General features: G+C 42.5%; 1 protein-coding gene across 1 annotated transcript in view; it reads right to left on the bottom strand.

The window, feature by feature from the left end:
• Positions 1-13,287, bottom strand: part of SNTG1 (syntrophin gamma 1) — a 422,503-nt gene that overhangs the window by 110,882 nt on the left and 298,334 nt on the right. The window contains exons 7-9 of the mRNA XM_027560956.1: positions 7,429-7,486; positions 6,808-6,851; positions 6,676-6,717 (exon numbers count right to left, since the gene is read on the bottom strand). Coding sequence (XP_027416757.1) covers positions 6,676-6,717; positions 6,808-6,851; positions 7,429-7,486 — 144 coding nt within the window. The remainder of the gene's footprint in view (positions 1-6,675; positions 6,718-6,807; positions 6,852-7,428; positions 7,487-13,287) is intronic.

Below are 13,287 nucleotides of genomic sequence, written 5' to 3'. Positions count from 1 at the left end.
ACTCTGCAGACAGTGAGATGGTTATTTCCAGAGGATCGCTGGTGTGGGGGAGAGGGGATGGTTGAGGAGGATATTTTAGGGATGTGGAACTCTTCTGCATGGTGTCATGATGGTGGAGATGCAATGCTGTGTGTGCACTTATCAAAACTTGTAGAGTGTGCAGCAAAAGGTGAGTGAGCCTTGGTGTGTGCAGACCTTTAAAGGAGTCACTTGGGAGGTTGAGAGATGTTAGGATGAAGAACAGAAGGCAACAAGATTGTGTTATTAGTGTCTGTAGCCACTTTCCTGTAGGGCATGGGGGAGTGGAACTGACGTAAAACTAATGAAATCTAGAATACGAAAGGCAAAAAGGAAATGTACATCAATCCTCTACTGTCCTCGTGGAGTTTGCTCACTGGTGAGTGGGTTAACCATCCTGATCCTGCTGTACATATGTACTGGGTTAGAACAATTAAATCGATAGACGGCAGATGGTGTGGCCATCTGTTGAGGGGGGTTCAGTTCAGTTCAGTCGCTCAGTCATGTCCGACTCTTTGCAACCCCATGAATTGCAGCAAGCCAGGCCTCCCTGTCCATCACCAACTCCCGGAGTTCACTCAGACTCACATCCATCGAGTTGGTGATGCCATCCAGCCATCTCATCCTCTGTTGTCCCCTTCTCTTCCTGCCCCCAATCCCTCCCAGCATCAGAGTCTTTTCCAATGAGTCAACTCTTTGCATGAGGTAGCCAAAGGACTGGAGTTTCAGCTTTAGCATCATTCCTTCCAAAGAAATCCCAGGGCTGATCTCCTTTAGAATGAACTGGTTGTATCTCCTTGTAGTCCAAGGGACTCTCAAGAGTCTTTTCCAACACCAGAGTTCAAAAGCATCAATTCTTTAGCACTCAGCTTTCTTCACAGTCCAACTTTCACATCCATACATGACTACTGGAAAAAACCATAGCCTTCACTAGACGAACCTTTGATGGCAAAGTAATGTCTCTGCTTTTCAATATGCTATCTAGGTTGGTCATAACTTTTCTTCCAAGGAGTAAGCATCTTTTAATTTCATGGCTGCAATCACCATCTGCAGTGATTTTGGAGCTCAAAAAAATAAAGTCTGACACTGTTTCCACTGTTTCCCCATCTATTTCCCATGAAGTGATGGGACCAGATGCCATGATCTTCGTTTTCTGAATGTTGAGCTTTATGCCAACTTTTTCACTCTCCTCTTTCACTTTCATCAGTGAGGGGGGTTACAGATAAGCAAAGGGAGGGGGCTAGTTCTAGTCGTTCATCTACGTGATGATGGCTTTCCTTGGAGGCAGCCATGTAGCCTCATGTTTAGCCTAATGTGGATATGGACATGGACATGGACATGTGTGAGTAGGTATGTGAGCACTTCGGTACACATACACATTCACACACAAACACACACACACATTCACACACACCTCCTGTCCTGTGAGCCGAGGGGCCTCAGAGGCACAGCTGCTCCAGAGCAATGAGCACCCAGCTCCAAGAACGCAGTTTCTCAGATGTTCTCCAACAAGGGAAAGCAGGGCCTCTGGGAGAAATGGCTGATTCCTGGCTTAGCAGGAAATGTGCAAGATGCGCCTAAAACAACTTTTAGTGTAAAAACTGAGAAAATGCTAAAAAAAAAAAAACCCCAAAGCCCAAGGACTATTGCAAAGCAACACTAAAACCACTTGAAAAGAGCTTATAGCCCAGAGTACAAGGTCCGCAACCCTTACTGATCTATCAGAATGATGGAATAAAATTTAAACATTGAGGATAAACAGATAGATTTCCTGTGCAGCAGAATTCCAGGGAACGTAGGCAGACAGCCCACCCCGTGAGAGAGAAGCATGTTACCACTGAGTGTGGGGTCTGCACTGCGACCCCCTTCCTCAGAGCAGAGCATGCGCGAAGCACGCAGGGCCTCAGGCAGAGAGACCTGACACTCAGCCTCTGCCCAGCGCTGGCCACTCGGTCAGGAAGGTGCATACACATGGTGAAACGGGATGAGGATGGGCTGTGCCTCTGTGGCCTTCCTCCTGCAACACAAACACCCAGTCTAGTTGCAAGAAAAACATGAGAAAACTCCCAGTTGAGACATATTGCACAAAACAGCTGACCCCTACTCCTCAAACCTTGAGTGTTATCGAAAAAAGGAGTCCTGGAAACCATGACGGCCCGGAGGAGCCATGGGACACTTGACAACTCCCTGTGATGTGTGATCTGGCTGGGATCCTGGGACAGGAAAAGAAACATTGGGCAAAAACCAAGGAAATGAAATAAAGTACAGACCCCTGTTAATAGCCAGATAGGGACTGGCTGAGAGTCTGTAGCCAGGAGGAAAATTAATTAACTTATCTCCTGTGCTGTCTCTATTCATAACCTAATTAGGGGACAGACTTGTGAGAAGGAACTCCTAAAGGTGTTAATGAAAACCTAAGGATGTAAATAAGGCAAGTTCTGGATGTTTTTTTGCTTTTCCAAAATCACAGAGTTCTGAATATTTTATTGCTTTTCTAAATTCACAGATTCAATAAACAATATTTCCCACATTGTTGCTTTTGCACTTAACATTTTCCAAACCAGTGGGAAATATTAAAAGTTAAATTACTTCATGTGTGGCTTTAGTTGGTAGTAGTTGATCCAAAGAAAAAAAGGCCAGTATGGTCAGAGTCCTCGAGGAAAATATTAATCGGTTGGACCTTAAAACCTATTTTCAAACTGAGAACATGGGAATTGTCAGCAGTTAGGTAAAACATGGTGTGTAACTCAGTGACAAGTTAACCTTTTTGCCAAGGTCTAAATTGATCTGTAGTCCCAAGTCACATCCTGAATGTGTTTCTTGGTAACTCACAAAACCTCTAGTATATAAACTAATGCCTCATTTTCAGATGATGTGATACAAACCCTTGCAATGTCATTTTCTGATTGAGCTAAAAAGGTAAATGTTATTTTTATTCCAATGAAAATTTTGAATTAAGCACATATTATAACAATCAAAATTATATTAAGCAATATTTTATGTTTCTCTTATCAAAATTTGATATCATTGCTTGAATGAATCCTTTAATTTACATAATTTGAGCTCCTCCTTCTGCTGTTGTAAAAATTACACACTCTGGTAGAGTTTGGTTCAAATTCACAAATTCAGAATTAGAGTGACAGTTATTTTCACTTCTAATTATCTAATGCTCTTTATGAGTAAGATCATAACAACAAAGAGTGGATGAAACTCTTTTTCAGGACACATATGTCTCAAAGTTGGTGCCTGTGCTAATCCTTTTTGATACGGAAACTGGGAGCTTTTCTTTCTTGGTTTCTTGTATCAAGAGGGCTCCCAGGGTGGGGTGGGTACAGCCTAGAGTTGAGATCACTCACTCCAACTGGCAACATGAGAAACAGATGCAGAAGCCATGATGATCTATTTCTAGGCATTTGGGTAAAGAATTCCATTAACACAATCCCCTGAGCACCCAGGGGTAAGGAGGAGGGATTCCCCATATACACAGTCCAGCCTACAGCTCATCGTAGAAGCCATGGCTTCCTGTAGAAGGCATCTAAGAACAATGCTGCTTCTAACAGCAGTGACCTCTGCAGGTGAACAAGAGAGAGTCAGGTGCGCAAACAACCTGTGGTCATACCTTCTCAGTTTCTTTCTAAATCAGGGACTCTGAGGCACTGACTACCCATATCTCTAAAACTATCCATACCTCTCAGGTTGTGGTGCCTTTCTCTGCCCATGTAAGTCTGGTCTTAAACATTTAATTAAAATCAGCCCCACTGAGGTGCTTACTTAGATAATTGACAGTGAAGATAAAAACTTGCTAATCACTGTTGCAAAGTGAAAGACTGGAACCAGCTAAGAAAATCAGCATCTACATTTCAAAGCTGATAAGTTTAAACTTCTCAGAAGAATAAAAGCTTATTATAAAGGGCCACATACAATTTGCAATACAATCTCAAGTCCCTTTTCTTTGAAACAGAATGAACACCATTCAAGCATGTTCCAATCTTTTAGACTGCAGCCATGAAATTAAAAGACACTTGCTCCTTGGAAGAACAGCTGTGACAAACCTAGTAGCATAGTAAAAAGCAGAGATATCAATTTTCTGACAAAGGATTGCATTGTCAAGTCTATGGTTTTTCCAGTAGTCATGCACAGATGTGAGAGTTGGACCATAAAGAAGGCTGAGCACCAAAGAATTGATGCTTTCGAATCATGGTGCTGGAGAAGACTCTTGAGAGTCCCTTGGACAGCAAGGAGGTCAAACCAGTCAATCCAAAAGGAAATAAACCCTGAATATTCATTGGAAGGACTGATGCTGAAGCTGAATCTCTAATACTTTGGCCAGCTGATAAGAAAACTGACTCATTGGAAAAGACCCTGATGCTGGGAAAGATTGAGGGCAGAAGGAGAAAATGGCAACAGAGAATGAGATGATTGGATGGCATCACTGACTCAATAGACACAAGTGTGAGCAAACTCCAGGAGATGGTGAAGGACAGGTAAGCCTGGCGTGCTACAGTCCATGGAGTCACAGAGTCAGACACAAATACTGAGCAACTGAACAACAACCACAAATCTTTCAGGCCATGCTGATCTATTCAATCAAAGCCCCACACAGTTCTTGTAAGCTCACTGCGGCCTCTGAAGAACACATCACAAACTGGACTCCATTGATAGCATGCGTTTTTGGAAGAGAATGCACCTGTTCTTGCTCCCTGGACAATGAGTTTAACATCTCTCTGTACTTCTGAAAAAAAGACTAAAGTTAAAATATCTCTGCTTACAGGGCTTTGTTTGGAATTTACATACATTTAGAACACAGTGGTTTGTGCTGTGCCGATTATCATTTTCGGAGAAGGCAATGGCAACCCACTCTAGTACTCTTGCCTGGCAAATCCCATGGACGGAGGAGCCTGGTGGGCTGCAGTCCATGGGGTCACTAGGAGTCGGACACGACTGAGTGACTTCACTTTCACTTTTCACTTTCATGCACTGGAGAAGGAAATGGCAGCCCACTCCAGTGTTCTTGCCTGGAGAATCCCAGGGACGGGGGAGCCTGGTGGGCTGCCATCTATGGGGTCGCACAGAGTCGGACACGACTGAAGTGACTTAGATCATTTGTCTAAAAGTTTGTTCTCAAATGTTGCTTTTCCCTGTACCTATGTGATGTGGCATAAGATCTGAAGTATATACATTTTCTGCGAGGCTCACCAGGGATGCCAAAGGGGACCAAGTAGGATTTTTGAAATAGCAGAGGAGTGATGTAAAGGGACACTCCTTGCCCGTCCCACGAAGAACCCTCCAGAACTCTGCTCGTGGAGCTGGAGCTTTTCAGACACTTGAAGCTGCCTCTTTGAGGTCTGAAATATGTAAATATGTCAGAAGAGTCTTCTCCAAGTAGCTGTTAGCAGAGGCGCCACATCCTCACAAACCAAATGAACTGAAGCTGTGAGAAGCCGAAAGCTCAGGGTATTTTCATTTTGTTTGACCCCTGAGTACAAACCTTTAAACATAATTTCTCCTCTCTCCTTTCCCATGTGAGCTGATATGGAAATTCAGTGAAGGTTCTATGAGTGTTATTGAATCAACCGTGAAAAACATTTCCCAAGTGCCCGACACTGGCTGTTCTTTCCGGCATCATATTTTTATGTCCTCCCTGAGCCTCACGGAAGCTCCTCCACCTCCCAGCTTCTCCCAAAGTGTCGATTAGAGGTTGCTGACAAGACACCACTGGGCTGGCTGCTGAAAGACAAATTCCTGGGTCACCTAAACTGAGTGAATTAGGACATCTGGGGCCCGGAATTCAGGTCTGCACATTTACCAACATCCAAGAAAATTCACAATAAACACGGCTGACCTTTTTGTGTAGCTGCTGAGTGCTAAACCAGAGCCTTGAGATCAACTGTCTCTAAATGTTGTCTGTCTCTGTCACACACATGCACGCGCGCCTGTGCACATGCACACATGTGTCTCTTAAGTCTCCTGCCAGTTTGAACCCTGGGTGGGGAAGATGCCCTGGAGAAGAAAATGGCAATAGACTCAAGTATTCTTGTGTGGAGAATCCCAAGGACAAAGAAACCTGACGGGCTACAGTCCATAAGGTCACAAAGACTCAGAAAGGACCGAGCAACTGAGAATGTATAAGCTTTCAAAGATTTGCAAAGATTTAGAGGTATATTTCACCTAGAGATATGCTTAGTGGACATGCTCTGGTAGTGGTTTAGTCACTAAGTCATGTCCAACTGTTGCGACACTGTGGACTGTAGCCCATCAGGCTCCTCTGTCCATGGGATTCTCTATGCAAGAATACTGGAGTGGGTTGCGATTTCCTTCTCCAGGGGATCTTCCTGATTCAGGAATTGAACCCAGGTCTCCTGCATTGCAGGCAGATTCTTTACTGACTGAGCTACAAGGGAAAGCTGTGGGGATTAATTGGGAAACATAGCAAATAGCCCTCCTTTAGTATTTCTTGAATTACATTTTGTTCCAGGTGATATTCACTGATCTGTTTCTAATATGAAAAATAAAACAAGTAAGAGATTATTTGAAAATCTGATATCACACAGGACTAGTTTCATATGTTCCTAATGAAAAAAGGAAGTTTTTATCAATGCCATAAATCATTTGCACATGGGGAAAATAACAATATTAGAAAAAGTAAAGAAGACTCACCACTTCTTCATGTCTGCATTTTCTTACATTAATCCCATTTATCTGCAAAGGAAAGAGAGAGAGAATTTGAAGAGCATACTGTGAACTGACTGTATCTTGGTGACACATGGAAAATAATGGTAAAATGTATACCTGGAGAATTGCGTCCCCAATAAAGAGCAGTCCTGACAGTTCAGCTGTGAATGGAGAAGGAGAATTGACTATGCCTTGTCTACTTTCTTCACACAGAAGTAAGAGTTCTTAATTCAATAAAGCCAAAACTGATTGAGGGCAAAGGCAAAGATGGAGGAGGATTAAAGGAAAAAGTAATTAAAGCAAAAAGTAAGATGGTCTATAAGGGTAGCATCTTAAAAGATCCACAAGCAATGGAAATGCAAAAAATGATCATACGATTCAGCTCAAGTTCTGAAACCCATGCTGAGATACTTCCATTTAACCCCATCATTTCAGATCTTACAGTCTGGAGGGAGGACTAATGTTCTCATGTTCCCTTAAGTTTAAGGTGCCTATGAAAATGTCTAGATCTGGACAGTCAATCCACTGACAACAGAATCAGCTCCATGCTTCTTTTAAAGACCAGCCTGCCCCACCGCAGGGGGCTGGGTGTGGATAAGGGTCTGAACCAGCCACGTGTGGCCTGGTCCTGGGAACTGGACTGAGAGATTTCGTACAATCTCCTGGTTCTGAGCTACAGTCTTGCTCCTCAGTGACTCACTCAGGAAGCAGCCACAGGACACCCTCTGAACACTTTACCTCTCTGCTCCTTCGAGATTTTTGAAACCACAACTGGAATGTTATGTTCCGCTCCCCCCTGGAAAGAAAAAAATCACACGTTTCACTTTTTCATCTCAAAAGAATAAAAGCTCAGCTTTTAGTTCAGAAACTATACAGGCCAAGGAAAGCAGGTGAACAGACACTAAGTAGAATTTAAATAAACTCGTGGCATCTATCAAGGAGACTGTGCTCCCAAGAAGCCTATCTGTTTAGAATTTCACTGTGACATCCAAGAATTAATAATAGTTGACTTTGAAAATGTTAATTTTTTAAGATTAATATGGTGATGCCTGAAGAAGACATTTCCTCCAATGACCAGCCATGCTATCCATCGTAGAAACTCTTATTTCGGGTTCCAAAGAGCAGATAATTATGCATTTCCATTATCTAGCTAAGTTGCTTTATGCTGGGAACCAAGCAATGGCCCCTTGGAATGCTAAGTAGCTAGACAGACCTCTACCTGCACAAACTGGACAAAAAGCAGAGTGTGCATATGCTTAACGGAGGGGGTAGGTCATCAGCATTATATGGAAGCATATACCAAAGAACACAGTAAGCCACCAAGAATTATGCAGTAGTGCTTTGGCTAATGGACCAAATGAGAGGAAAAAAAACCGAAAAATAAGTAACTGAACTTATGTGGAAGAAAATAAATTCCTGAAGTAACTGTATAAATTACTGTTTTATGTAACAGAGTTGAGAAGGTTGAAAGCAATAGTTAAAAAAGTCAAGTAAGTTCATTAAACAGTAAGATTTCACATAGAAGGTAAGGATGGCACTTTTAATGTGGGTAGTTCAAAAGAAGATCTAAATTCCACTGGGGCTTCTGCAGCTTCAGAATAAGTAAATCCCTAAGCCTTTCTCCCTTCAAGGGCAAAAATTATTTTAGAATAGACAATTTTTTCCCATGAATGTCCATTTTTAGCACTGAGTTTCAATAAACTTAAAAATAAGATAGACAATGTACACATGCTCAGTTGTGTCAGATTCTTGCAGCCTCATGGACTGTAGCGCCAGGCTTCTCTGTCCATGGGATGGATTTCCCCGGCAAGAACACCAGTGTGGGTTGCCGTTTCCTCTTCAGGGGACCCTCCTGACCCAGGTATCGAACCTGCGTCTCCTGCATTGGCAGGCAGATCCTTTACCACTGAGCCACCTGGAAAGCCCAAGAGAGGCGATAGTCGAGAAAATTTTTCTCTGTGGCTCTGAAATTTTTCTTGACAAGTAGTCCTTTCTACTTCTGGGGTATTAGGAAGCGATGTGATAAAAATATTGAAAGCTGCCTTACCCAAGGTGAAATTCAAACCCACCCATCAGTGCCCTTTTTCACCACATCTCACCGAGCAGACACTCACCCCCCACCCACACGAGTTCTGGGCAGAGTCTCTGGTGTGAGCTTCCTCGGCTCTGGGTCCTGCTTTTGCCTCCTGGTCTGTGTCATGGCGCCCTGATCCTGTCCAGGGCAATCTTCACATGATCAGAGCCCAGGACTGTGACAGAGGGCACAGTGCATACATGTGCTTCCAGAGCACAGGAAACCCCACAGGATCAGGACCCAAGGACCTTCAAGCGTAGGTTTAGGGCTCTGGGTTCCCCATGCCTGCGTTCTGTTCTATTTTCTCCCATTATATTCATCAGCTTCTACTCTTCTACCGTCTTCTTCATTTCCTGCATTCATCATGTATTTTCTTTCTCCTTCCCTTGTCCCCAACCACAGAGTAAGTTCTGCAACAGCAATGGACTTATTTATGTATTTGTCTTGGCTCTTTGGTTTGGCTATTTGTTTCCTGCTTGTGTGCACATGCTAAGCTGCTTCAGTCGTGTCCCACTCTTTGCAACCTCATGGATTGTAGCCCACCAGGCTGCTCTGTCCATGAGATTCTTCAGGCAAGAACACTGGAGTAGGTTACTTTGCCCTTCTCCAGGGGACCTTCCTAACCTAGGGATCAAATTTGTTTCCTACATTGAGGTAATATCTGTGCCTGGAATAATGATGCTTTCTTAAGCTTTGAAATGTTTGTTGAATGAATAAGTGAAACAATGAACTCTAGAGCTTTCTCAGACCTAAAATTTTTCACTCTTGAAAATACTTTGCAGAAAGATTTTGAGTAGAAACTAAGAAGGTGAACAATGGAATCAAAGGTGTATGGTTACAGATAGTTCCTAGAGATACTTCAAAAATGGGAAAAATTTTCAGAATACATCTCCATTTCTTAGAAGAAAATGCTGATTAAAACAAAGCATAGAGTGATGAAGTTTTATGTGACATAAAGAGAGAAAACAGACCCATCCAGATATGGTTCTGGTGTTGGGGGCAGAGGAGAACCCCATGTATGTCACTCTAGGCCGGCAGCTGGTGTCATAGCACTTTCCTTCAGCTGTTCGTCTTCTCTCCTTGCAGTACTGAATTCAAAGGTTTTCTTGATGCTCAGGTGTTTAGCACAGGCTACCATGGTAGGAGAGTGGGAAGTCTCTCCCAGGTTTGGTCTAGGGTACCAGTTTTCTGAGGGTCAACTCAGCTATCCATCCTTCTCTCAATACCTGAGACTTACAACTATCTTTTAATAATAAGGTTTAACTAACCCCTGTTTGGTCAACATTTTTCTTTTATATGTAAAATTGCTTCTGAAATTTCAATGATTTGAATCCAAAAGTGTTTTATTTTTACTATGTTTTTAATCAGACATTTGAGGCTCTGAGAGAATTTTAAAGCTAATTTAAGGAGATCACTTTATTAATTGATTAGAGAGAGATTTTTAAGACAAAACTCAGAAGATAAAATTGGAACTGAAGATCACTGTGCCTTCATTTATTTAATGAAATGTGAAAGCAGTCCAGCTTTATCAAAGTAAATTAGATTTAGCTCTGGACCTAACTAGGGAGATTCAAAACCTTCCAGACAGAAAGCAGATAACATGATTCACCCTGTTTACAATTGGTGACAGGCTTCACGTTGCACGTGGGATAAAAGCCAAGGTCCAGTGACCTCAGCCTCCCCTCTGCTTTATCCTGGACCTTTGTCCTCCTCCGCAAGCACGACCCCTTGGCCCCCAGTGCTTTTCCCCTTGACCCTTGGCCAGGTGTAAGGTTAAGACTCTGCTCACACACAGCCAGAGTCCTTCCATCAGCCTCTGTGCACATGCCCTGGGCCATGCCTGGGACCACATTTCTCTGCATGACACTTTGATCAGTGTCTCCTTTCCCTCTAGAATATGAAGGACCTGAGGTCAGGGCAGATTCCCTTCATCATCTTCTCCCCGACCTACCCTAAGGCCGGTCAGGCTGCAAGGCTTTTGGCCATGGTTTATAGAAAGTAAATGAATTACTCGAGCTCGGTTGATCCAGGGTAAAATGAGATTAGAAAAAGTGAGGTGACAATCTAAATTGCATCCCAGAAAATATTAAAAAGTACGCCACTCAGTTTTGAGAGAGCCTTTTCACAAAGGATAATCAATTCTATAGCTAGTTCTATAGGTACCAGGATATAAGGCCTCAGTTAAAGCATTTTGAGCTTGAGACTATATAATGATTTTCTAGTATAACCATGAAATTCCACTAAGCCAAACTCAGTTATGTTTTTAATAACACTGGGAATCTTGCCAAATAAATCCTTTCAACTCAATCTTTTCATTACAATCAATCAGTCATATTCTGGGCTCCAGAAAGAAAAAGATAATAGACTTCAACATCACAGATCCATTCAGAGAAAGGAGAATACTTGTAAACAGAAAATCACAGACAGTCAACAGGTCCAGGAGAAGCACCTAAAGGAACATCATTTTGAGAACATGGACAACGTTCTTATCCATCTGAATGCGGTGCTGATCTGCCAAAACCACTCAGCTTAGCTATGGCAAAGTTAATGGTCTTTCCCACATGATTTATGATTGCCTTCCTATGGAAATTCAGAATAGGGAATCTGTAGGGGCAGAGAGCAGACTGCTGGCTGCTCAGAGCTGAGACAGAGTTGGGGGCGGTGGCTGAAAGCTACTACGGGTTTCTTCTTCAGTTGATGAAACTGTTCTAAAACTGACTTAGTGAGGAGTGCACACATCTGTGAACATAATAAAAACCACTGACTTGTACATTTTAAGTTGGTAGATTGTATGGTATGTGAACTACAACTCAAAAAATTATTTAATTTAGAAAATCATCCTTTGAATGATAATTCATTGGTGGTTTTACCTGGCCCTTGGAACTAGTGCACACTCTCTATGCTATGCTATGCTAAGTCACTTCAGTCGTGTCCGACTCTGTGTGACCCCATAGACGGCAGCCCACCAGGCTCCCCCGTCCCTGGGATTCTCCAGGCAAGAACACTGGAGTGGGTTGCCATTTCCTTCTCCAATGCAGGAAAGTGAAAACTGAAAGTGAAGTTGCTCAGTCATGTCCGACTCTTAGCAACCCCATGGACTGCAGCCTACCAGGCTCCTCCATCCATGGGATTTTCCAGGCAAGAGTACTGGAGTGGGGTACCATTGCCTTCTCCGGCACACTCTCTAACTGAGCTCAACTACCTGCCCTGTCACACTCCTGTTTCTGCAGCACAGAGGTATCCCTGTTGACACTGGTGGAGACAGAAGCCTCAGACTCAAAGAGTGAGAACCGGGCAAAGTGAGCAAATGAATGCAAATACGTGTGTGCTTGTAGCAACACTTGGTATCTACAGACCTTTGCCGTGAAATCACTAATAAATTAAAATGCAGACATTTATGACAATTACTATGAAGACGTGCATGTTTATTTGGTGAATCTGATACAATTAATCCCCAGTCCTTGATGTTAGGAAATTGTTTGCTTGCTGCTGGACATTTCAATCTGTTTATTTCAGTTGTAAGTAAACCAGAAGGCGAATAATTTAGAGAGGAAGCATTGTTGTTTTCAAATAGAGAGCATAGAGATTATTTCGTGCTGGTTGTACAGCTAGAGAGAATATTTATTGGGAGTCAAGACTCTGTCATCAGCTTTGATGGGGTTTATGTGCAGCTCTGTCTGTTATAACAAATGGTAAATAACCTAACCTCTTAATACTAAATCTTGTTGTCTATAGAGGTCCAACAACAGCTGTCTACTTTCTGGACACAGAAAAAATTTAGCTCAGAATCTGGCGGTTCAAGAGCGGTTAATAACTATTAGAAATTATTGTTTATAAATGATAATTTTAATGGTAATAATACTTAGAATTTCACATTGCTGCAAAGTTCAAGATTTCAGATAGAAATCTTATCTTTGATCACAGACATTTCCTTGGTCCATCAACTTATTTAGGTAAGAAAAACTGAGTCTTTAGAAAAATACCCCATAAGACATCTTTCTAGTAATAATATTCAAAACACTCTTTCTCTAAAAGGTGATTATTTTAATCACAATGACCAGAGGTATGATTTAATAATATGCAAATGGATGGTATTGCACTTTGAGAGATAAACAGAAAAAAAATTAAAGTCTGACAAGGTCAAGACGACAGCTTACTTTAAGGTGATTATATGGTGATTCTTAAAAGCAGAATGGGGAAAAATGCAAGGTTATTAGATCCCTGGGGGAGAAACACTGGTGATTATCGGGGATGTAATGTGGAGACCATTACGTTATTTTTAGAAATGTAAGTATCTGGATGGTCCAGATAAAAGAACCGGAAGATGCAGTAGGACTAGTGGCAACCTGGACAGGAACCAGAGGCCACGTGAAGATCAGTGTGGACAGTGGGTGCCTGCAGAGAAGCCGAGGGTATAAACCAGGTGGATGCAGGAACCTGAGCCCTTCAGAAAAGTGGCTTCAGGCTGAGAACCCAGGAAAGTAGGTGATGGTAAGAGGAGAGTTAAGTGATTCTATGTCCAG

This window comes from Bos indicus x Bos taurus, chromosome 14, assembly GCF_003369695.1.
Source record: "Bos indicus x Bos taurus breed Angus x Brahman F1 hybrid chromosome 14, Bos_hybrid_MaternalHap_v2.0, whole genome shotgun sequence".
NCBI lineage: Eukaryota > Metazoa > Chordata > Mammalia > Artiodactyla > Bovidae > Bos > Bos indicus x Bos taurus.
This window is presented reverse-complemented; position numbering and strand designations above follow the sequence as displayed.